Source organism: Akebia trifoliata, chromosome 16, assembly GCF_017979445.1.
Source record: "Akebia trifoliata isolate Shusen 1 chromosome 16, ASM1797944v1, whole genome shotgun sequence".
Classification (NCBI taxonomy): Eukaryota; Viridiplantae; Streptophyta; class Magnoliopsida; order Ranunculales; family Lardizabalaceae; genus Akebia; species Akebia trifoliata.
This window is the reverse complement of record NC_141390.1, coordinates 12,295,259-12,321,649: the sequence shown is the minus strand read 5'-3', so window position 1 is coordinate 12,321,649 and position 26,391 is coordinate 12,295,259. Positions and strand designations below refer to the sequence as shown.

Genomic DNA, 26,391 nt, shown 5'->3' with positions numbered 1-26,391 from the left:
AAAGAAAGGAATTTTGAAGCTCAAAAACCCAAATGCCCCTTGTGTGGCATTTCCTTTTAAATTATTTTTTTTTTCTTGAATTTTCTTTCCCACTTTGGATGATATTTCTTTTCTTTTGAAATTTTTTCTTGATTTTTTTTATATTGTGTGGGAAATACATTTTTTTATTTTGATGTGGTCGGGCCTGAAGTAACTTCTCAGGTTGCCTACGTACCCCAGAATTTTGGGATCAGACCAAAACGTAGTTCGAATTTTCCCTCCCCTAGGTTAGGTGATCAGGCTAAGAAATAAAAGGCACAATTTTTTTTTTTTTTTTGAAAGGGCTGCAAAGGGCTGAGAAAGGAGATAATGAACTGGGTAGCAAGGAAATTGATTCGGCCAAAGATGGCCTCCTTAAATGTAGTACCGTTTGATTTGGTCAAGGTTGGTTGGTTCTGATAACTCGATTCCATCATGATCTTGAAGTCTGACAGCTTTTCTTGATAATATTTCTTTGACGATGAACGGACCTCCCCAATTTGGTTTGAACTTTCCCCTGGGATCAAAAATAGGTGCCCTGTTCTCTTTGAGTACTAAATCCCCGACTTGTAAATGACGAACCTTGATCTTTTTATTAAATGCACGGGCAACTCTTCTTTGATAAGCTTGCACGTGATATAGGGCTTTAACTCATTTTCTTCGTTCAAGTTTATTTCTTCATACTGTTGACGAACCCAATCTGTTTCTACCAAATGATTTTTCAACAAGACCCTGAGAGACGAAATTTCCATTTCAACTGGCAAGACTGCTTTCATGCCATACACTAAGGAGTAAGGAGTAGCTCCAGTAGAGGATCGAATTAGAGTTCGATATGTCCACAGCGTGAATGATAATTTTTCTAACCAATCTCGATGTTATTAACTCATTTTCCTGATGATAGTCTTGATACTCTTACTAACTGCTTCAACCGTTCCATTGATCTGAGGACGGTAGGAGGATGATTTGTGATTCCAGATCTTCAACTTTGAACACAGAGTAATGATTTATGTTTTGATGTACGACCCATTATCAGAGATCAATTCAAAAGGTACCCCCATATCGACTGATAATATATGATTTGAAACTTAAGATGTAGTGAGGATAGCACTGATACATTTTTATAACATCTTCTTTGATTCCATTGATATAGACGAGTATCCATTCCATGTTGAACAACACCCAAGCTTGTACCTAGCATACCCTCATATGCCCACGAACAAGTCTTTTGAAATTTCTGAGAAAATTCATTATCCCCTTGTGTTCCTCTAGAGATAAGATGGTTTCTATTTAGGAATTATTTTTTGTTTCGAGGTCAATGACCTTTACTTTCTTGAGTCCGACTCTTATCTTCTTGCTCAGGAGAGAAATATATCCTTGAAGCTAGATTATTTGTTAATTCGTTAATGCGCTCGGGGTATTCAAAAATTTCCTTTATCCAATCAAATTCAGAAGGGGCGACAGACACCTCTATAGACTCAACAAACTAACTTGACTCAATAAGAAAAAGTAGACTCAATCTAAGGAAGACATGACCTTTCTAGAAAAAAGGACTCGAACTAATCCGAATGACTTATGAAAATTCAAGGCAAGTACCCACATGAGTTTGATTAGGACTGAGGACTGAGATATTACTTACAACCGGTAGGATTGAAGCACTATGATCTTTAAGGAACAACTGGGCGATGTTGAGAAATTCTGAGGTCATTTCTGACTATTGACTTGATATTGACGTTTACTCTAACTGATCGGATTTACAACCCTACCTAGACGATGGACGATTGAGCTTAGATACAATGATAACCCTTAAACCTCTTTGAAGATGAATTTAACCAATTTCAGTGTCACCCCCTTGATAACATTTTAAATGAACCCTGAGATTTTATTGAATTTTTTTGCACCAATCCATTAAAAAGTTCATCCATTTAATGATTATTCAGAAGAAAACTAATTTTACTGCACTCTTGAAAAATATTGACAAATAATGTTTTCATTGAATAACAACTTCAAACATATTTCAATAATTTTTCATGCAAATATATATCTTTTGTAAATCATTTTTCCTTCATTTTCTTTTCTTTTGGAAAATTTTTTCTTCTGGAAAACATTTTTTCTTTGAAAAATAGTTTTTATTTGGAAAACATTTTCTCTTGGAAAATCTTGTTCTTATGGAAAATATTTTCTAGAAAATATTTTTTCTAGAGAATAACACTTTTTCTGGAAAACACTTCTTTTGGAAAACATTTTTTCCTAGAAAATACTTTCTTTTTCTTCTTTGAAAATTTGATTTCCATTTTGATTTAAATGGCCCGGTCCATCAGGACTATTGGATTGGGATGGACTGGGTCATTATTATAAAAGAATGGATTTTTTATTGGGTCGGTGCACCCATTTTGATTTTCAAAAACAATATTTTTGATCCTTGAGGACAATCATACACTCTGATCTCACCATTCACATCACTCACATACATTCATCCAACAACAAACATTCATTCAATAAACAACCCGGGAACACCCACGATAAGTTCGAGTCGTGACCTATGGGGAAGGTTTCTAGACTCTAGGCTTACTACGTGCAATGCATTTTTATCTGGCCACCCTTGCCCAAGCACACCTATATACCTTTCGATACGTGGTGACTTGGTTTGATATACCGTATAGGTGATAATCTAAAACCTCAATTCACTTCTCTGAAGTCAAAAATAGCCAGTTTGATCTCTAGTTGAGAGGTGGCGCACAATGCTGAGCAAGGGCCCACTTAAATACCTCTTGTCTAGAATAGACGTAGTCTATCCCCCTCGTACAGTAGGGTACAGCGGGGCAAGATCTTGCTTAGGCACCGGTTTTGACCAAGAAGTGCAATTGATATACTTAGATTACCTTTTATACCTACGGGTACGAGTCAAGAGTTGTAGCTTTCATAAATGGTTTGGCATCCCACGAGGGGACCGACCACGTACTAGTACTACGTTGGCAATCGGGACATGTGACTGTGTGGCTTACAATAGGACAAAGGCTCAGGTCACCCCAGCATGGGTGCATCAATATGTCTCTCAGAATCACCTGATCAGACGGTATTGATGCCCCAGTTCGATATACCCTAAGGTACGTGACTGGAGTTGTGGGTTTCATGAATGACGTCGCATCTCCGAAGAGACCGGGCCACGCACTAGTGCCACGTTGGCTAAATGGGACGTGTAAGTGAGTAAAGCAGTAAACGTGCATGTGGTGTGTGCAAAACAGGGTGGGGTGTGCCCGGGGCCTTTTCCAAACAAATGGGCCCATGGCCCAATCAAACCAATTATAACATGAATTATATGGATATAAGCACCATTCCAATCACATAAACATTTAATCATGATCAACATTATGACCAACATCAAACATGTATTCCCAATGACATTATAGCACATTAAATAGGCAATCATCATGAATCAATAATATGGTCCGGTTCACGATTTAAACATGCACATATACGGTATGTGGCAATCAATTAGACCCGATCATCGCAAATTTATAGTCCAATCAAGGGCGCTTTGGGGTGACCAAAAGATAATTCAAAATTTCTAAGAATTTCGGATTAAGGGTATGATAATGATCAATGAAATAAGAGGATGGTTTTATTCATTTTAAAAAAAAAAAAAAAAAACAAATTGAGCCCAATCAAGGAAATTCAAAAAACAAAACAAAGAAAACTTGCATATATGTTGCTATTGGTAACATTTAGAAAATGACTTTGTTGTTTTTTTGAACTCCTTTTTTTTTATGAAAAGAAAATCTCCAATCTTTTTTTTTATTTTGATTTTTTCTTTTTTAGAAACAAACTAATTTCCTCTTTTTTTTAAAAAAAAATTGATTTAAAACCCAATACAGTACAGTGCAGTAACTCATATGCCGCTGGCAGCACATGTCGAGATCGGCCTTGCTGTTTTAAAACAGCAGGATAACGTCGAGCTTAACGTCGAGATCAGCAGCTTAACGTCGAGATCAACGTCAGCTTAACGTCGAGATCAGCAGGTTAAATCGTCGAGATCAGCCTATAACAGCAGGCTAGTCGTCGAGATCAGCTTAGAACAGCAGGCTAATCGTCGAGATCAGCCTATAACAGCATACCAGCGTCGAGATCAGCATGCAACATGGGATTTTTCGACGAATTGTTCGCCATTTCAGTTCTGTGATGAAAGAAATCTCTTTCTGAACTTCTTGAATGGCGATTTTAATCTTTTATTTAAAAGAAATAGGGTGAAGAACCACACTTCAACCAATCTCCACAGAGATCTTCATGTTCAATCGAGATCAGAAGTATCTTCCTTACAGCTGATCGGGCAAGACAGCCATTAAAGTCGAGACATGGGGACGATTTTTGAGCGAAGAAGATATGAAGTAATTCAGGAAACAGCGCCCCATACCAGTCCGTTGATCCATCGTTGATCAATCGATAATCAGGATGAAAGCAAAACTCAAACGGTTGATCCTTAAATCGGCCGAGATTAATGAGCCAAGAGGCGGGTTAAAAACCTTTGAGGAGCAAGGTTTTCGAGTCTCTGTTGAGACAGTAGAACCGAATGAAGAAGACGATGTGTTCTTCAACAAAAAACTGATTTTTTTAAAAAATTAAAAGCATTTTTCTCTATTAACACCCCATTTAAAACGTTGAATTTAAAAACTTACAATATTTTATACTTGGGGCACACCAACAGGAGCTGCTGTCGGCAGAAACTTCAAATTTTTTTTTTTTTTTTCTTTTTGACTATTTGTTTCTCTCTTGCTGTCAACGGACAGCACCCTCATCAAAACAAATCGATCATAAAAAATAAAAAATTAAAATTAAAATTAAGAAAAACTATCGACCAAAAGATCGACCACACACCCACAAATAAAATTAAATCAAAAATCGTTCTCCCTTTCAAAAAAAAACCCAAGAATAGATCAACGTATGCCTAAAAATAAAAAATCGACGATCTCCCTATTCTAATAATCATTAATCCATTCTTAATAACAACCACTTTCAAAATTTTGCTTTATTTAAGGTCACCTTAAACAATCCTCAATTGAACCACAAAGATAATAATATGCCCAAAATATCAAACATTCGAAGTCCAAACGCATACTCAATAATCAAATAAATAAATAAAAAAATCAAAGATGCTAATAAGCTAACAAATAAACAAATGAACGAACAAAATAACTAAAACATTCTAGGTAATTTTAGTAATACTCCCATACTTGGGGCTTTTCAAGTCTGATCCTCAATGTCCCCAGCGGAGTCGCCACTGAAAGCGCCCTCGATCCGCAGGGTGCGCGGATCCGCTTTTGACCCTTGAGGTTTGGGAGTCGCCACTTAGTTATTGTGGTCTAGGAACCAAACTGACTCTAACATAGATAAAAGGAACTAATCTACCATAAAAAATCTGAATTCGGGGATCAAGTTACGGGGTTGGAAGGTGTTAGGCACCAACCCCGCCCGGCCAAAGCCGGTCTCTACTAACTTCCCAAGTAAATTACATTGCTAAAACCTAGATAAAAAAAATAAACAAAAATAAAAATTTACCTTTCCGATGACAAGGACTTGGTTCCCTCAGATCTGACAAAAAGAACTCCTTGTACCGTGCTCCCTTGCTTCGTTCTGCTTTCGGATTTGACTTCGGATCTCCGAGGCAAGGTATCTCCTTGTTTTTGAATCTGAACTCTTCAAGTTCGTTGCGGATTTGGGGGTGTTTTTAGAAGGCTTTTGGGTGTTTTCTAGACTAAAATTGAATGAGGGATGTTAGTTAAGGAGTTGGGACTCCAAAACTAGGGTTTATGGGGGGCTAGGGGAGCTTCTAGACCTACTTCTCCTAGGGTTTATTATTTGATACGAAAATAGGGTGTGAGCACCTCTATTTATAGATGTTTTTAGGGGTTGATTTGGATAGAGTTAGTGTTTAATTAGAGATCTTTTAATTAGAGTTGTGTTTTAGTTTTAGGTAGAATTGTGTTTTAATTAAAATTGTTTTAGGTAGAATTGTGTTTTAATTCAAATTGTTTTAGGTAGAATTATTTTTAAGTTAGAACTCTATTAGATAGAGTTATTATTTAATTAGATCTCTATTTGATTGACTTTTAATGTTTGACTTTGGTCTTAATTGATTGACTTTCAATATCTTGACTTCAGTCTTGCTTAATTGACTTTAATTTTGACTGTAGTCTCACTCGATTGACTTTAATACCTTGACTTCAGTCTTGCTTGATTTACTTTAAATTTTTGGAGAAGGCCCCTCCATTATTTCTTTAATTCTTTGGACCCCCAAATGGAGGGGTCCTTAAAAAAATATCCCACGAACCCTCAACAATTTTGCCTGAGAGTCCGATTAATCGATTTTTTAGGTTCAAATTTTTAAATTTATTTCATTAATGTTTAAATTTAATTATTTAATGTTTTATTTATTAATTTCGAATTTTTTAATTATGAAAATTGTGAAATTACCGTTTTGCCCCCGGAGAGGACTTTTCACGTTTTAAGTCGGTTTTTGACGTTCTAGGATGTTTTAGAATCGGTTTTTCGTAAGGAATTCAATGGAAATATTAGTTTTTGTTATTTATGAAATTTTTTGTGTGAAATGGTTGTGAACTGTATGAGGGGCATTTTCGTAATTTTGTCAAATTCTGTTAAAATTGGTGAAATGATTTATTTGGTTCCGATTTGTCATTTTATGTGTTCGAATGGGTTTTTCTAAGCGTAACGTAGGCTCTAGGGTTGTTTTGAGGTTAGGGGTATTTTGGTAATTTAATCATTTTTAGTGATTTTTATCGTGAAGCTTCTTTTTGGTCTACAAGATGATGATTTCTATGTTTCTGGGGTCGTATTTTCCTAGCGTAGCGTGGTTTCTAAGGTTTTGTCAATTCGAGATACCTCATCCGGATTTCTGAAACACATCTGGTAACAAAGTAAAGCAATGGAATACACATCCATCATTGGGAATCATTGCGATCGGGTTGACGAGTTGATTAATCAGGCGGATGCAAAAATGGGGTGTCTACAGCAATAGGTCAATTTAAAAAAAATAAAATATTACAATTATTGCGACAGATATTTCTATCCGCTGCAATAGATCATTTAAAAAAAAAAAAGAAAAATAACCCATATAGCGGCGGATATTAATATCCGCTGCAATAGGTTACTTTTTTTTTTTTTAAATATATATATATATGACATTTAACCCATGTCATCCAACCTACATATATTAAAAATAAATATACAATAAGCAACACCACATAACCTCCACTGCCACCAAAATCTACTAAAAATTCAATTCAATTCGCCTAAGCTAGAGTAGCAATCTGGAAGTGGTTTATGAGAAAATGATTTGACACTGCTTGACTATAAACAAATCTATAATAGAAGCTACAACACTAAGAATTCATAACCTTTACGAAAATATTCTAGCAATAATAATGAAAAAATAAAATTTGAGTCATCATTCCAATATAAAGGAAATGACACATCACGCAAAAGAAATTGAACAAGCATAAAACGATGAAACTTCAAATGAGTGATAAAGGTGATGAATAAGAACCCGGCATATCAAACTAAGCAATATTATAGAGGGATAATTAATATTTATAAAAAATATATACATCGACAAAAATGAGAAATAAAAGCACATTTGATCTATAAATATTAGAACTGTACTATGAATATTATAATTTCACCTACCATTGATGAAATTGAATAACTGATAATCCAAACATCATTGAATATAAGAAACCAACCTATGGTAGGAGGCATGTAAACCATAGGTTGGTTTGCATGTCGGTAACCAATGAAAGGCATCATCTTGTTTCCAACTACTTGGTTTATGCCAGCTAAAGCTGCTGGGATTGCTGAAGGGTGAGGCAGGAAGCTAGGTTGGGCGCTTATTGCTTTTACTTGCTGTTCCAGCTTCTCTATATCTGCCTTCAGCCTTTGCTTCTCATCACGAAGCTCATTTTTCTCGGCCTACACAAAGGAAGCGTATGTTTTTAACACCGGAAAATTTTTAGAGATGATACCCATCAAGAAATAATAATAACAAGCAATCCAATTTTCTTGGAGAAACATGAAAATTGGAACGAGATATTTTTAATACCCGTACATATAAACATGATCTTTATTTAAAAAACCAGCAAACTCATACCAATATATTAGTCTCATCTAATACATGTTTCTAAACCTCGGTGACAATCCAGATCGTCCAATGTTAATATAAAAAGAACAAGGACAAACAGGACGATCCAAATCAAAGTCAACATGAATCAAAACAAGATGAAGGCCAAGTCATTACAGTGTTAGGACGGATTCATGCCTGGGTCAGGCTAAATCATGGCATGTTAAGGCCGAGTCAGGTGAAAATAGGGTCGAAGACAAGTCACAACCAAGTCATGGGAAAATCTATGATCACATGATTGTTTACCGAATTGACTCGGGCAAGTCAAAATGGTATATTTATCTAGTTTAACAAATACAGAGTAAAAGAAACAACGGAAGAGGGGTACAGAATAACTAAGCGAAACATGGGCCCCACCTTCAATTCTTTAATCTTCTCCTGGAGATCCTCGTTTGATTCCTTTAGCTTCAGGGCTTCACTCCGTAACTGGGTAACCATGCGAACAACATCAGTCAGTATAGCAGCCTTGTCTGTTTTGGGTGGCCTTCCAGGCTCAAGGATGGAAGCCAAAACAATAAACCTTGTGAAAATGCCAAAGAATATATGAGACAGAGTAGATGAGTAAAGACAATGAAAAAGCTAGAGTGAGCATGCCTTTCATTAAGCCTATCCCTTCGCATTTTATCTCTGCATGCTTTGGAGCTAGATACATGTTTTAGAACTCACCCTATGACAGACATTCCACATAAATCATGAAGGTAAAGATTCTAAAATCCCAAAAACTGCAATTTGTATTTGCATATAAAGCATAAAGAAACTAGAGCCAGCAATCCTAGAATTGTGTTCCTTTTTTAACTAAGCAGCCAAAGAAAAAGAAGCTATGTACCATTTTCGAGAGCCTATTTCTTTGATGCCATCTGAATCCCCAAAGGAGCCATCAATGTCCACACTGAGAGCAGTTAGATAAACCATTAAAAACAGTTAAAATTATATAGATAAATAGAGTATCACATACAAAACAAATAAGTAGATACTCCTTCAATGTCATGAATTAATTATGTGTGCTAACCTGAAGTTCAATTTATTTGACAATAACAGATAAACTAATGCACTTCTGTTTAAAATACACCACTCAGACTCATTGACAAAATAGAGGGGGGAGGGGAATCAGGGAGACAAAGAAATATAACTTTCTGCTCTACTTTAAAGGACAGGAAAGAACAAGCAAATGTATATTTAAATTATGAATTATCTTATTATCTCAAACCAAAGGGATAACCTTTAAACTGTGGAGGTCAAACAGATTTTTATGCATCCAAATTTCCAAGGAACAATGTCAATGATTACAAAGCAAGAATGGGTATCCAACCAACTTCATTACAAACTCAAGGAGTGCTGAGAAAATGGTGAGCTCGTATACCTAATGAAGCAACCAGTCAAGGACCCATTCCAAAATCAAAATGAATGCAAACCTCAATCCATTTGCTCCACTTAACATCAACATCCAGTCTACCTATCATATAAGCTAGGAAGGACTATTGACATCGTGTGCCTTTTCCATGTTTTTTTTTACATAGAATCATTGGCTCCCCTTGGTGAGTTATGAAATCAATACACTCATTTCTTATTTGAAAGCCATCAAGAATCTGTCACCCCTTCCCAAAGGCCCCTTCGAATGGGGAAATCAAGGAATCCTGGGCCTCATCCATTATACTTGATAGCACATCACTAATACCCTTGGCTAGTTATGAAATCATTACACCCATTATTATCATACACCCATTGAGAATCTGTCACCCTTCCCCAAAGGCTCCTTTAAATGGGGAAATCATCAAGTCCAAGACCTCTATTTTACCTTAAAGCACACCACTAATGGCAAATTAACAATGCCATCAAGAGTAGGTCTGAGAGTAATGTGTAATTCTCATGAAAACCAACCATTATTTTGCTCAAATACTAATTATCTTCCATGAAAGGCCCATTCAAAACAATCTTGGAAGTATGGTTCGCATGCTTCCTACCATTAGTAATGCGATGGAAAAGACTCGTGTTTTTGTTCCCCGTCTTTGAGCAGTTTTCACTCTTGAATATAAGAAACCAACCTATGCGATGGAAGTCTAGTTCTATTGACCATTGACAATGTCATCAACAATACACCCAGATACCATAAGGCCCTTCATTCCACAATAGTTTAAAGTAACCCAAGTGTTTGAACCTAAAGCAGAGTCTTATATAAAAGTAGATGATAGACAACATATGTAGGTTGCATAAAGAAAAAAGTAGTTGCTTTTATTGGTGAACTCACCCTCTTCTATAAGAATCCATTGAATACTGCCAAAGATGCAATTCCCATACACGCATAGAGATTTAAACATCATTAGATTGTCCAATTGAACTAGAAAGAACCACAAAACACGGAAGTAGAAAAAAGCCTCTAAAGTCAAAAAAGAACCAACTGAATTTTCCATGAATTCAGTTTGATAGAAATATATATGATGCCAACTAAAGATCATAGGCACAAAAAGCCATATAAATAAGTACTAATTTCAATATTGCTTGAGAGGATTGGAGTAACAGGAAAGAACCCCAATTTCAAGCAAGAAGAAAACTTACTAATGAGAGCTAGGATCTTGTCTATTCTTGGTTCATTCTAGGGCCATAATTGATCCGAAGAGCCTTGGAAAATATCGTGAACTCCCTGCTCAATTAATAGAACAAGGAATTGAAACAAAATTAATAACATAAAGTAAATTGAATGATGGAAATCAGATATCACACTACGTCATAATGCAAAAAAAAAAAAAAAAATTCTTAAACGTATAATGTTAGAAAGAGCGGATGGATTGTTTCTGAAAATGTTGGAGGGGGATTGATACAAAATCCACAATCGAAAAGTAAGAAAAATAAAATGAATCTTTTAAGCCATTGAACAATTTTCTAGTTTGCATTATAAATCCAAGAAAGAAGTTATACATAACCAAGAGAATACTAATTGACGATATAAAAGTAGAGGAACATATAAGGATGTTATTGATTGTAAGTTTAAATAATCTAATAACATTTAAAGATGTAAATTGATGCTTTACATCTATACAGACAAATGTAATTTATAAAATGGACATCTTAAGCAAGACTGCAAAACATACAACATAATTGCAGAAAATAAATTTGAAGTCATATAAATAGAACAATGTAAATAAAGGTTTACATGATCAACAACATTTCCAATTACTTTGCCATCATAAACGTTGACTTCCAACGCAACATCGGGCATTAGATTGGTATGGTTTAATTTAATACAATTGTCTGGACTTGCAAAGGCTGCAATAACCAAAGAAACAATACATCAGATAGCCGGACTGCAAAAGGTAAGAAGTAGAATGAGAGAAATAAGCATCATCTTTGTTTTGTACCACAATGACATGTACATGCAAGAACAAACATCAGCTCGTCAGATTGGTTGAAACTATGATAGAATTATTGCTCGCAAATGAAATAAATTTGTAAAATTAAGTAATTATGAGTAATTCAACACAAACTCAACATCCTTTGACACGAAGGACTAGATTCAAGTGTGATTCAAGGAAAATTGTAGTATTTTGCTGTCATGAATCACACACATCCATGTACTGGACTTCTTCTTATAAGAATGCCTCTCTTTCTCATCTCATCATGCAAAATTGAAATCTCAGCTGCATCATTCTGGTTGAGATAACCTCTAACTAGAACATCATAAACTACAGCATCAGGAGTGATCCCCTTTTTCAACATCTCCTGAAAAACCTGTTTTGCCTCAATCATGAGTCCTTTATTAACTAAACCCCAAATAAGCAAACCATAAGTGAACAAGTTAGATTCTGTGCCCTTACAAACCATTATGTTCTTAAGCTTAAACGCCTCCACCAAATCACCCTGCTAGCAAAACCCAAATCTGAAAATTATATGTATACTTTTCAGGCATTAAGCCTGCAACTGACATCTCCCTAAAGATCATATCAGCTTCAAAATCATGCTTGTACCCTCTTTCCACTTGACACTTCTGGAATCTATGTTTACTGGACACTTCAAAATAGGTTTCATTACATTTCAGTAACCAAGTACAAATGAAATGTCATGCTAATGATGTGCCCTAGCCATGCTTCCACAGTACCAAGGAAAATCAGGAAAAATAAAAAGGGGGAAAGAAAACCTACAAGGAAAAAGTGCAAAGCCTATAATTATGAGATTTCATGGTTTTTTTACAATTCAGCTCAACACTGAAGAGTCTCATGTCTTATGAGGGTGGACTATAATTATATTTCATACTGAAAGCGCCCTCGATTTGCGGGGTGCGCGGATCCGCTTTTGACCCTTGAGGTTTGGGAGTCGCCACCTAGTTATTGTGGTCTAGGAACCAAATGGACTCTAAAATGGATAAAAACTAATCTACTATAGAAATCTGAATCTGGGGATCATGTTACGGGGTTGGAAGGTATTAGGCACCAACCCCGCCAGGCCAATGCCGGTCTCTACTTATCCCAAATAAATCTACATCGCTAATGACAAACCTAGATTAAAAAATAATAAAAAAAGCTTACCTTTGATCTGCAAAAGTGCTATTCCCTCAGATCTGGTGAAAATGACTCATTGTATCGTATTCCTTACTTCGTTCTATCTCCGGATCTGATTTCTGATCTCCGAGGTAAGGTATCTCCTTCTTGGATCTGGGTGCTTCGAATTTGTTGTGGATTTTTGGGATGTTTTTGAGAGGTTTTCGGGTGTTTTTTAGGCTAAAATCGAAGTAGGGGTGTTAGGGAAGGAGTTGGGGCTCCAAAATTAGGGTTTTGGGGAGGTTATGGAGGCTTCTTCACCTACTTTTTCTAAGGTTTTTTCTTTATACGAAAATAGGGTGTGGAGGCTCCTATTTATAAAGTTTTTAGAAGCATTAGGGTTTGATTAGGGTTTCTTTTAGGGTTTTGACTTAGTCTTTAGGGTTTTAGGGTTTTGACTTTAGTCTTATGAGATTGACTTGATTAGGGTTTTGATTTAGGGTTTTGACCTTGGTCTTATGAGATTGACTTGATTAGATTAGGGTTTTGATTTGGGATTTTGACCTTAGTCTTATGAGATTGACTCGATTAGTTTAGATTAGGGTTTTGATTTAGGGTTTTGACTTTAGTCTTATGAGATTGACTTTAATACTTGACTCTAGTCTTACTTAATTGACTTTAATTTTGACTTTGGTTTTATTTGATTGACTTTAATATCTTGACTTTAGTCTTGCTTGATTGATTTTAAATTTTTGGAGAACCCCTTTCTATTATATCTTTAATTCTTTGGACCCCCAAATGGAGGGGTCCTTAAAGAAATATCCCACGAACCCTCAACAATTTTGCCTGAGAGTCCAATTAATCGATTTTTTAGGTTCAACTTTTTAAATTAATTTCATTAATGTTTCACTTTAATTATTTAATATTTTATTTATTAATTTCGAATTTTTTAATTATGAAAATTGTGAAATTACCGTTTTGCCCCCGGAGAGGACTTTTCACGTTTCAAGTCGGTTTTTAACGTTCTAGGATGTTTTAGAATCAGTTTTTCGTAAGGAATTCAATGAGAATGTTGGTTTGTATCATTTATGAAAATTTTTATGTGAAATTATTGTGAACTTTATGAGGGGCATTTTTGTAATTTTGTCAAATTCTGTTAAAATTGGTAAAATGATTTATTTGGTTCCGATTTGTTATTTTATGTGTTCGAGAGAGTTTTCCTAAGCGTAACGTAGGCTCTAGGGTTGTTTTGAGGTTAGGGGTATTTTGGTAATTTAATCATTTTTAGTGATTTTTATCGTGAAGCTTCTTTTTGATTTGCAAGATGATGATTTCTATGTTTCTGGGGTCGTATTTTCCTAGCGTAGCGTGGTTTCTAAGTTTTGTCAGTTCGAGATACCTCATCCGGATTTCTGAAACATATCTAGTAACAAAATAAAGCATTGGAATAGACATCCATCATTGGGAACCTTTGCGATCGGGTTGACGACTTGATTAATCAGGCGGATGCAAAAATGGGGTGTCTACAGATGCCCCTCTTTGGCAGAGGGTTGAAGCAAACTAGATAGCAAATCTATCTTGGTAGATTAGTGCGATATCCGAATGCCAAAGCTAGTGACAGTTCATTTTGCAGCTTGATTTAACAATTCGTCGGGGTATTCGGATCATTGAGAATAAAACTCTCCTCGAACTAAAAAAATGTCAGGTCCTTGAGCGCGAGCTCTCACTGGCAGTGTCAGATCCTTGAATTTTAAAAAAATTCTCCTTGACTGATATAACAACTATGCAAGTGTGTGGGCTCAAAATCTGAGATAGATTTCAAAGAGTTTGAGTTGGAAATGAGTCAAATCTGAGCATGAAGTAAATATAAACTGAGCATAATTCCAAGAAAACCCTTGGCGGCATCTGAGCATAATTCCGAGAAAACCCTCGGCGGTAACTGAGCATAGTTCCGAGAAAACCCTCGGCGGCATCTGAGCATAATTCCAAGAAAACCCTTGGCGGCATTTGAGTATAGTTCCAAGAAAACCCTTGGCGGCATCTGAGCATAATTCCGAGAAAACCCACGGCGGCATCTGAGCATAATTCCAAGAAAACCCTTGGCGGCATCTGAGCATAGTTCTGAGAAAACCCTCGGCGGCATCTGAGCATAATTCCAAGAAAACCCTTGGCGGCATCTGAGCATAATTCCGAGAAAACCCTCGGCGGCATCTGAGCATAATTCCGAGAAAACCCTCGGCGGCATCTGAGCATAATTCCAAGAAAACCCTTGGCGGCATCTGAGCATAGTTCCGAGAAAACCCTCGGCGGCATCTGAGCATAATTCCAAGAAAACCCTTGGCGGTATCTGAGCATAATTCCAAGAAAACCCTTGGCGGCATCTGAGCATAGTTCCGAGAAAACCCTCGGCGGCATCTGAGCATAATTCCAAGAAAACCCTTCGCGGCATCTGAGCATAGTTCCGAGAAAACCCTCGGCGGCATCTGAGCATAGTTCCGAGAAAACCCTCGGCGGCATCTGAGCATAATTCCAAGAAAACCCTGGGCGGCATCTGAGCATAGTTCCGAGAAAACCCTCGACGGCATCTGAGCATAATTCCAAGAAAACCCTTGGCGGCATCTGAGCATAATTCCAAGAAAACCCTTGGCGGCATCTGAGCATAATTCCAAGAAAACCCTTGGCGGCATCTGAGCATAATTCCGAGAAAACCCTCGGTGGCATCTGAGCATAATTTCAAGAAAACCCTTGGCGGCATCTGAGCATAGTTCCGAGAAAACCCTCGGCGGCATCTGAGCATAATTCCAAGAAAACCTTTGACGGTATCTGAGCATAATTCCAAGAAAACCCTTGGCGGCATCTGAGCATAGTTCCGAGAAAACCCTCGGCGGCATCTGAGCATAATTCCTAGAAAACCCTTGGCGGTATCTCAGCATAATTCCAAGAAAACCCTTGGCGGCATCTGAGCATAGTTCCGAGAAAACCCTCGGCGGCATCTGAGCAAAATTCCAAGAAAACCCTTGGCGGCATCTGAGAAAAATCCAAGTTAACCCTTGGCGGCATCTGAGCAAAATCCAAGTTAACCCTTGGCGGCAACTGAGCAAAGTTGACAAAGGAATGAAGGACTTTTGGGAAAGAAAGAATGAATTTGGAAAAGAATGATCAGAGTGAATTGAATAAATCTGGAAGATACTGAATCTGGAAGATGATCGAATCCAGGAATGATTGGATCTGGGAATACCATATTAGTTGATCTCTGGACGCAGTCAAATGTGAGATCCGAAATGCTTTTGTTTGAACCTCAAGGATTTATCCAAAAGTTTTATGAATTTAAAACCTGAGTGTTTATTTCTTTTGAACCTCAAGAGTTTTTTGAATAACTGTTATCAAGAGGGTAACCTTAAGTTTGGAGTTCTCATTATTTTTTTAGGATTAACATTGCTCAAGAACAAAATGTCCCTAGTTTGATAATAAACATGGCATTGAACACATCATTAAAAAATGCCCCTAGTATAAGGGGGGGAATTACATATCTAGAGGAAAAAGAAAAAATGCCCCTTGTATGAAGGTTTGAAATATTTGATTACCACAAGCGCAATAAAGATCCAACTTTTAATTTTGATTAATTTTATTAAAGATTTTGAGTCAGGCTCAAGAGAATAAAATTTTCTTTTGAGACTCATCATAGAATTCACCATTCTCTCCATTGGTTCACTTGGGGAAGTAAGAATTTTCAGATCGATCGTAGACAAGATATACTTGTGGCTTCTGAATCTATGCCTGGTTTAAGCTGAGTATTGAACTTGATTATTCGGATTTCTGATGTTTCAGCTCGAACTGCTCTCAGCTTGGGATTTTCTTCTGTTTTTTTTTTATTGCTCTAACTTTTGCTTAGATCGCCTTTCCAGGTTTTCAATCTATCGAGCTTGCTCTAACTTTTGCCTAGATCGCCTTTTCAAGTTTTCAATCTAGCGAGCTTGCTCTAACTTTTGCCTAGATCGCCTTTTCAGGTTTTCAATCTAGCGAGCTTTTTCTTTTTTCTTGGCTCTAATTGTTGCCAAAGTTGTCCTTTCAGATTTTCAACTTTGCGAGCTTGCCTTAATTTTTGCCTAAGTCGCCCTTTTCAGGTTTTAAACTTAGCAGGCTTCATCATTTTTTTTTTATCTTTTTCTTTTCCTCTGACCTTCTAGAATTACTGTCTGATCATGTTCTACTACCCTCCTTGACCTTTTCACACGGTACTTAGGAGGACTTTTATAGGTAGGCTTGGGACTAGGCATAAAATGAAAGGGATTTTGAGGCTCAAAAACCCAAATGCCCCTTGTGTGGCATTTCATTTAAACTTTTCTTGAACTTTCTTTCCTATTTTGGATGATATTTCTTTTTCTTTTGAGTTTTTTTTCTTTTTAGATTTTTCCTTTGTCGAGGAATCTATTTTTTTTATTTTGATGTGGTCGGGCCTGAAGTAACTTCTCAGGTTGCCTACGAACCCCAAATTTTTGGGATCAGACCAAAACGTAGTTCGGATTTTTCCCTCCCCTAGGTTAGGTGATCGGGCTGAGAAAGAAAAGGCATAATTTTTATTTTTGAAATGACTGCAAAGGGGTTAAGAAAGGATATGTTGAACTGGGTAACTGGGTAATATAATGATTGATTCGGCCAAAGATGGCCTCCTTAAATGTAGTACCGTTTGATTTGGTCAAGGTTTGTTGGTTTTGGTAGTTCACCTCTATCATGATCTTGAAGTCTGACGACTTTTCCAGACAGTATTTCCTTAATGAATGAATTTCTCCAATTTAGACTTTCTCCTATAGTCGAGGAGGAGTGTTCAATTTTCTTTGAAGTCTGATAGTTAAATCTTTGACTTGTAAATGATGAGCTTTGACCTTCTTGTCAAATGCACAGGTGACTCTTCTTAGATAAGCTTGCACGTGATACAAGGCTTTAACTCGTTTTCTTCGATCAAGTTTAATTCTTCATACTGCTGACGAACCCAATCTGTTTCTAACAAATGATTTTCCAACAAGACCCTAAGAGACGAAATTTCCATTTCAACTGGCAAGACTGCTTCCATGCCATACACTAAGGAGTAGGGAGTAGCTCCACTAGAGGATCGAATTGAAGTTTGATATGTCCATAGCGTGAATGATAATTTTTCTGACCAATCTCGATGTGATTATCACATTTTCCTGATGATAGTCTTGAGACTCTTACCGACTGCTTCAACCGTTCCATTGATCTGAGAACGGTAGGGGGATGATTTGTGCTTCCGGATCTTCAACTTTGAACACGGAGTAATGATTTATGCTTTGAAGTACGATCCATTATCAGAGATCAGTTCAAAAGGTATCCCCGTATCGATTGATAATATGTGATTTGCAACTCAAGATGTAGTGAGGATAGCACTGATACATTTTATAATATCTTCTTTGATTCCATTGATATAGACGAGTAACTATTTCATGTTGAATAACACCCAAGCTTGCACTTAACATATCCTCATAAGCCCATGCGAACAAGTCTTTTGAAATTTCTGAGAAAATTCATTATCCCCTGTGTTCCTCTAGAGATAAGATGATTTCTATTTGAATCTCTTTAGGAATTTATTTCTGTTCCGAGGTCAATGACCTTTGCTTTCTTGAGCCCGACTCTTATCTTCTTGTTCAGGAGAAAAATATATCCTTGAAGTTAGATTATTAGTTAATTCTTTAATGCGCTTGAGGTATTCAAAAATTTTCTTTATTCAATCAAATTCAGAAGGGACGACAGATACCTCTATAAACTCAATAAACTAACTCGACTCAACAGGAAAGAGTAGACTCGATCTAAAGAAAATATGACATTGAAAATTTGGACTCGAGCTAACTCAAATAACTCATGAAAACTCAATACAACTACCCACAATGGGCTTGATTAGGACTGAGGACTGAGACATTGCTTACAAACAACAGGATTGAGGCACGATGATCTTCATGGAACAACTGTGCGATATTGAGAAATTTTGAGGTCATTTCTGACTGTTGAATTGATATTGACGTTTACTCTAACTGATCGGATTTACAACCCTAGCTAGACGATGGACGATTGAGCTTAAATACAATGATAACCCTTAAACCTCTTTGAAGGTGAATTTAACCAATTTCAGTGTCACCCCCTTGATAACATTTTAAATGAACCCTGAGATTTTATTGAATTTTGTGCACCAATCCATTAAAAAATTCATCCATTCAATGATTATTCAGAAGAAAAATAATTATGTTGCACTCTTGAAAAATATTGGAAAATAATGTTTTTATTTCACAAATCTGATTATTTTTTTGCAACATTTTTTGGTAGTTTTCCAAGGTCCATAAAAACTTTTCATGCAAAAATAGATCTTTTGCAAATTATTTTTCCTTCTTTTTCTTTTCTTTTGGAAACATTTTCTTCTGAAAAATATTTTTTCTCTGAAAAATAGTTTTTTATTTGGAAAGTATCTTCTCTTGGAAAATATTTTTTGGAAAACGTTTTTTCTTAGAAAACATTTTTTTTTAGAGAATAACACTTTTTTTTTTGGAAAACACTTCTTTTGGAAAATATTTTTTCTGGAAAATACTTTTCCTTTGTAAACTATTTTTCTTCTTTGAAAATTTGATTTCTATTTCAATTTAAATGGCCCGATCCATCAGGATTGTTGGATCGAGTTGGGCTGGGTCATTTGCAAGAGATGGATTTTTTATTGGGTCGGTGCACCCATTTTGATTTTCAAAAACAACATTTTTTATTCTTGAGGACAATCATACACTCTGATCTCATCATTCACATACATCCATCTCATCATTCACATACATCCATTTCATCATTCACATGCATTCTGATCTCATCATACATTCACATACATTCATCAATCACACGCATTCATTCAATAAACAACCCGGGAACACCCACGATAAGTTCGAGTTGTGACCTACTGGGAAGGTTTCTAGACTCTAAGCTTACTACGTGCAATGCATTTTTATCTGGCTACCCTTGCCCAAGCACACCTATATACCGTATAGGTGATAATCTAAAACCTCAAGTCACTTCTCTGAAGCCAAAAACAGCCAGTTTGATCTCCAGTTGAGAGGTGGCGCACAATGCTGAGCAAGGGCCCACTTAAATACCTCTCGTCTAGAATAGACGTAGTCTATCCCCCTCGTACAGTAGGGTACAGCGGGGCAAGATCTGCTTAGGCACCGATTTTGACCAAGAAGTGCAATTGATATACTTAAATTATCTTTTATACCTACGGGTACGAGTCAAGGGTTGTAGCTTTCATAAATGGTTTGGCATCCCACGAGGGGATCGACCACGTACTAGTACTACGTTGGCAATCGGGACATGTGACTGTGTGGCTTACAAATAGGTCAAAGGCTCAGGTCGCTCCAGCCTGGGTGCATCAATATATCTCTCAGAATCACCTGATCAGACGGTATTGATGCCCCCAGTTTGATATACCTTAAGGTACGTGACTGGAGTTGTGGGTTTCATGAATGACGTCGCATCTCCGAAGAGACCGGGCCACGCACTAGTGCCACGTTGGCTAAATGGGACGTATAAGTGCTCAAAACAGTAAACGTGCATGTGGTGTGTGCAAAACAGAGTGGGGTGTGCCCGGGGCCTTTTCCAAACAAATGGGCCCATGGGTCCAATTAAACCAATCATACATTTAATCAAAACCAAAATCATTCAAATCATATGAATATTCAATTAAAATCAACACCACTCAACTCATATGAATATTTAATCGAGGTCAATCACCATTCCAATCACATAAATATTTAATCAGATCAACATTATGACCAACATCAAACATATGTTCCAAATGATATTATGGCATATTAAATAAGCAATCAATATGAATTAATAATATGGTCCGAATTATTGAAATAAATTCATAGTTCCAGTTCTCCAAAAACAATTTACATGGCTCAATCAAGGTTATTTTGGGGCGACACAAAATAATTCAAAATTTCTAAGAATTTCGAATTGAGGGTATAATAATGATTAATGAAATAAAGAGGATGGTTTTATTCATTTTTTTTATTTTTTTTAAATAAGTTGAGCCCAATCAAGGAAATTCAGAAAACAAAATAAAATCAAAAGGCAAAAATATGTTGCTGTTGGTAACATTCAAGATCAGATTTTTCATTTGTTTTTAATTTAAAAACAAACTTTCTTGTCGATTGAGGGGCTTGATGGGGGTATAAGTCAATAAATTAAACCCCTTAATTGACGGCAAGTTGTCCAAAAATTGTATTAAATTTGCCAAATCTGATTTTAACTCAAAACTCTCGATAGATGCTTTCCGATTACTAAAACTTGTAAAATAGAATGAGATTGGCTTAATGGAACAGCCATGGTATAACGGATTTATGGAGCTAAATATGATTGACATCCAATGACCACTGTTATTAAATCAATGTTCGGCCATTAATGTTCTTGATTGTCCAGAACCGAGAGCAAGAACGGAGCAATAACTGATAACTTCGACAAGTTTAATCAAGCCAAAACACAGAGTGAAACTGAGATTCAAGCATATCTTCATCGATATCTTCACATCTGAAATCGAAATCAACAGTATCATAAACACGAGTGATCCGAAAAGAACAGCCACCAAAATCGCAACATGAACCGATGTTTGAGTGAAAGAAAAAATCACGAAGTAATCAGGATGAGGGCAAGGATCATAATCCACCTAAATCGATCGGTTTTGAGTGGTTGAACCGATCGGTTTCTGGTTCGAACCAGTCGATTTCCAATGAGGACGACAAGATCACCATATTTGAATCGGTTTTTTTAAAAAACTGCTTCGAATCGAAAGGCATAAGTAACTTCGAGCGAAATTTAAAATGATCGGGCTGAAATTTCAGCCGATCGGACAGAGAGGTGCGTTCGGCTTTCGTGTTTAAAAAACGCTGAAACCAGGTCGACTTTTTAAAGAAGATGGTGTGCGAAAAGCAACAAATTGATTTTATGTGTGACACACCTCTTAATCACCAAAATTGTTGCTGTCCAAGTGGTGTGAGATAAGCACAAAACCGGGATTACTCGTGGCACCCTACACAAACAGCATGCTGTTTTTTTGATAGAACCTCTAAAAATTTTTTTATTTAAAATAAAACGATTTTTTTCTTGCTACAACACAGCCCAACGTTGCTGTAGATAGATCCTTTAAAAAAAATTTTCTTTTATTTTCTTCCTTGTTGTTCATAGGGCAACACGCCTAACCATTAAAAAACTATTTTTTTCCTCTTTTTTTTTTTTTTTAAAGTAAAATGGTCAAATATCAAATCAAACACACACCTAAAATTTGAATCGAAATATAATTACGTGCGTAAAAAAAATCATGGTCTGAAAACCATTATCTCATCCTCAATAAGATTATTCCTTTGAAATCTCGCATTATTTAGGGTCATTCCGAATGACTTCGATTGAACCATAAAAAAAATGATATACCGGATTAGGATATTCAAGATTGAATCATGTGATCTATGATTAAGCCAAAAGAATAACAAAAAAAAAAAAAACATAAATAAATAAAATACAATAAACAAATAATCAACTAAATCAAATAAAAAGGTCCTATTAGCGACGTATCCCATACTTGGGGCTTTTCAAGTTTGATCCTCGAAGGTCCCCAGCGGAGTCGCCACTGAAAGCGCCCTCGATCCGCGGGGTGTGCGGATCCGCTTTTGACCCTTGAGGTTTGGGAGTCGCCACCTAGTTATTGTGGTCTAGGAACCAAACGGACTCTAAAATGGATAAAAACTAATCTACTATAGAAATCTGAATCCGGGGATCATGTTACGGGGTTGGAAGGTATTAGGCACCAACCCCGCCCGGCCAATGCCGGTCTCTACTTATCCCAAATAAATCTACATCGCTAATGACAAACCTAGATTAAAAAATAATAAAAAAAAACTTACCTTTGATCTGCAAAAGTGCTATTCCCTCAGATCTGGTGAAAATGACTCATTGTATCGTATTCCTTACTTCGTTCTATCTCCGGATCTGATTTCTGATCTCCGAGGTAAGGTATCTCCTTATTGGATCTGGGTGCTTCGAATTTGTTGTGGATTTTTGGGATGTTTTTGAGAGGTTTTTGGGTGTTTTTTAGGCTAAAATCGGAGTAGGGGTGTTAGGGAAGGAGTTGGGGCTCCAAAATTAGGGTTTTGGGGAGGTTATGGAGGCTTCTTCACCTACTTTTTCTAGGGTTTTTTCTTTTATACGAAAATAGGGTGTGGAGGCTCCTATTTATAAAGTTTTTAGAAGCATTAGGGTTTGATTAGGGTTTCTTTTAGGGTTTTGACTTAGTCTTTAGGGTTTTAGGGTTTTGACTTTAGTCTTATGAGATTGACTTGATTAGGGTTTTGATTTAGGGTTTTGACCTTGGTCTTATGAGATTGACTTGATTAGATTAGGGTTTTGATTTGGGATTTTGACCTTAGTCTTATGAGATTGACTCGATTAGTTTAGATTAGGGTTTTGATTTAGGGTTTTGACTTTAGTCTTATGAGATTGACTTTAATACTTGACTCTAGTCTTACTTAATTGACTTTAATTTTGACTTTGGTCTTATTTGATTGACTTTAATATCTTGACTTTAGTCTTGCTTGATTGATTTTAAATTTTTGGAGAACCCCTTTCTATTATATCTTTAATTCTTTGGACCCCCAAATGGAGGGGTCCTTAAAGAAATATCCCACGAACCCTCAACAATTTTGCCTGAGAGTCCAATTAATCGATTTTTTAGGTTCAACTTTTTAAATTAATTTCATTAATGTTTCACTTTAATTATTTAATGTTTTATTTATTAATTTCGAATTTTTTAATTATGAAAATTGTGAAATTACCGTTTTGCCCCCGGAGAGGACTTTTCACGTTTCAAGTCGGTTTTTAATGTTCTAGGATGTTTTAGAATCAGTTTTTCGTAAGGAATTCAATGAGAATGTTGGTTTGTGTCATTTATGAAAATTTTTATGTGAAATTATTGTAAACTTTATGAGGGGCATTTTCGTAATTTTGTCAAATTCTGTTAAAATTGGTGAAATGATTTATTTGGTTTCGATTTGTTATTTTATGTGTTCGAGAGAGTTTTCCTAAGCGTAACGTAGGCTCTAGGGTTGTTTTGAGGTTAGGGGTATTTTGGTAATTTAATCATTTTTAGTGATTTTTATCGTGAAGCTTCTTTTTGGTTTGCAAGATGATGATTTCTATGTTTCTGGGGTTGTATTTTCCTAGCGTAGCGTGGTTTCTAAGTTTTGTCAGTTCGAGATACCTCATCCGGATTTCTGAAACATATCTAGTAACAAAATAAAGCATTGGAATAGACATCCATCATTGGGAACCTTTGCGATCGGGTTGACGACTTGATTAATCAAGCGGATGCAAAAATGGGGTGTCTACACATACCCTGCACACCACTTATCCAGCCCTACAGTCTAATGGATGTTTTCTTGATTTTGACGAATATGGTGCCCAAAAGTGTTACCTCCTTCTCTTGAACTATCTAGGCAATAGTTAATGCTTGACACATCATGTATATTTGAGAACATGAATTCTAGATTCACATAGAAACTAGACAGCTTGTTTAAAGCAAAACAAAAAACAAAAAAAAAAGTTAAAAGAAAATTTTCTACTGAATTTCAAATGTGCCCTTAGGTATAAGGCCTTAAATTTGCTGACAAAACAAATGTAAAAGAGTATCCCATAAGAGTAGGATGCTCAATAAATATAAGAGTATACGACAAGAGTAGGATGATAAAAAATACATACATATGTAGATATGAAACCCATACTGTTTCCATTAGCTTTTTGAATGGATACTCTTGGTTGCATTAGTGTCAAGTCTAATTAGTTTGGTATACTTATCAAAAAAAAAGTCTAATTAGTTTGGTGGTTAGTAGAGTTTTTTTATTTTAATTATAGTGTTTTATTACTTCATCTTGCATCAAATTCCTAGATATTACTTTAGCATAAGTTACCTAGATGGATCACACTAAAACATATAAATATTATTGTTTCTAATCAGTGATTCCATGAGGCTGGGAATTTAATAATGATGGAAAAAAGGATGCAATCAAAGAAAACCATTGGAGACAACCCCAAAAACAAACACAATTATTGGGTTAATCCACCTAAATTTTCAAGTTGTCAATAGTAAATCTATTGCAGAACTTGCACCCTGCATAGAAGTAGCTACACATTAGCATGATTAAACCACCATTAGTTAGGTCCCAACAGATAGCTATGCATTAAGTTACAACTAACTACAACTCAACAAGCACTACCAACAATATTACAAACTAAATCAAACCAACTCTTTTACAGAATTTTTAGACAAATACAAAATTTGCAAATAACAAGAGCATGACAGTAGTTTCACTAGCTATGCAATTTTCTTATGTGTGGGTGGGCGGGCAGGCGTGCGTGCATGTGTTCGGATTCAATTACATATTGCATTTTTTTAATATGTAATAAAGAGACTGGAAATACTTGGACATTGATGAAAAATTTTTGCTAACACACCAAAAAGAAGCAATGGAACTCAATATTAAGGAAATGGAAGTAAAAAATCCAGAAAATAAGAATCCGACACAAGAATTTGCATCATTGCACATATGAAAATAAAAAATAGTACTTATAAAGCAAAGTAACCCATCCAAGTACTCACTTGGAGTTTAGTCACGTGAACCATAAGGTAATTGGAGTTTGGTCCTGTTATTATGATGTCTTCCTCTTTTCTTTTCTATTTACAATGTCATTCTCATTGATCAAATATATTGTTCTATTGCTATATTACCTAGAACTAATATAGGTTAGCTGAGCAGCGTAGATCATGCTCTATAAAATAGTTTAGTCGATAAATTTTATAGCAAATTTGACTAAATAAAATTCCAGAATATATTCAATTTTGATCTTCACCTCTTAGAGATTCAAATATAACAATCTTTAAACTTGAGCAATGATTCAGTCCACTTATAAAATGATAAAACTACAAAGCTGAATCCAATTTTGACGAAAAACTTACTTCTTCAACTTAATCGTATAAAAATTTGGAAAACAAAGAAAATTGATTGAGAAACAGATGAATTTCTACTGAAAATGAAGCATTTCGAAATAAATTTATATAAGAAGTTAATATTTTTTAACCAAAAACAGAGATTCATGCAATGACAAAAAAATCTGAGAATTTTGCTTGAAATACCTTTATCCCCAATCACCAACAATAGATTCTTCCAAAACTAAAAAGACCCAATCTTACCCAAATATAAAATTAAAAATGAGAGAAAGCAAACCCTTTATAAGCAAGTCGATAGAGAAAGGAAAAAAACCTTAGGGTTCACTTCTATGGAGGAGCTTAATACCTTTTGAAATCGCAGAAATCCCTTCAACAGAAAGATACCCTTAGAAATTGAGTTTCTGATCGAAAATCTTGAAATCAAAGGGTTTCTACTTGAAATCGCTGAGACATACCCTATGGGGGCGATGATACCCTTTGTAAGAGCTCCAAGCGAAAAATCAGAGAGAGAGAGAGAGAGAGCAAATTCTTCTCTTCATCAACCTTCGAATCAGATTTCTTTGAAGCGTTGTGACAAGATCGAAGCATCGATCTCATCAAATCGAACGGCTTATAACACACAAACCATGCCGTCGAACTTGGATTTTTTCACGTAGAGAGAGGAGAGAGCATAGAGCAGA

The 26,391-nt window shown here is 36.0% G+C and overlaps 1 protein-coding gene across 3 annotated transcripts; it reads right to left on the bottom strand.

Annotated features, from left to right (window-relative positions):
• Positions 1 to 7,606: 7,606 nt before the first annotated feature.
• Positions 7,607 to 26,104, bottom strand: LOC147382586 (transcription factor ILR3-like). 3 transcript variants are annotated; one of them, XR_015174024.1, is made up of 7 exons: positions 26,058 to 26,104; positions 11,376 to 11,464; positions 10,757 to 10,841; positions 9,030 to 9,092; positions 8,798 to 8,870; positions 8,561 to 8,629; positions 7,926 to 7,995 (listed from the first exon to the last, which is right to left on the bottom strand). XR_015174024.1 is itself a non-coding variant. In XM_086429405.1 (5 exons), exons 1-5 carry the CDS (start codon positions 10,502 to 10,504, stop codon positions 7,678 to 7,680), a joined length of 648 nt encoding a protein of 215 aa, XP_086285531.1. In that variant the 5' UTR covers positions 10,505 to 10,750; the 3' UTR covers positions 7,607 to 7,677. The 3 variants fall into 3 exon arrangements, 1 of the variants encoding a protein (XP_086285531.1); XR_015174023.1 differs by having other exon boundaries at positions 11,352 to 11,464; positions 26,058 to 26,096; XM_086429405.1 differs by lacking the exons at positions 10,757 to 10,841; positions 11,376 to 11,464; positions 26,058 to 26,104 and adding an exon at positions 10,449 to 10,750 and having other exon boundaries at positions 7,607 to 7,995; positions 8,561 to 8,723; positions 8,798 to 8,845.
• Between the last annotated feature and the right edge of the window lie 287 nt (positions 26,105 to 26,391).

Bases quoted from the DNA above. Each gene is read 5' to 3' on its own strand.
- LOC147382586 (XM_086429405.1), bottom strand. From the start codon at position 10,504: ATGCGTGTATGGGAATTGCATCTTTGGCAGTATTCAATGGATTCTTAT. The intron at 8,846-9,029 runs GTACATAGCTTC...ACATGTATCTAG, and splicing joins GAAATAGGCTCTCGAAAATG to CTCCAAAGCATGCAGAGATA. The intron at 8,724-8,797 runs GCATGCTCACTC...CATTTTCACAAG, and splicing joins AGGGATAGGCTTAATGAAAG to GTTTATTGTTTTGGCTTCCA.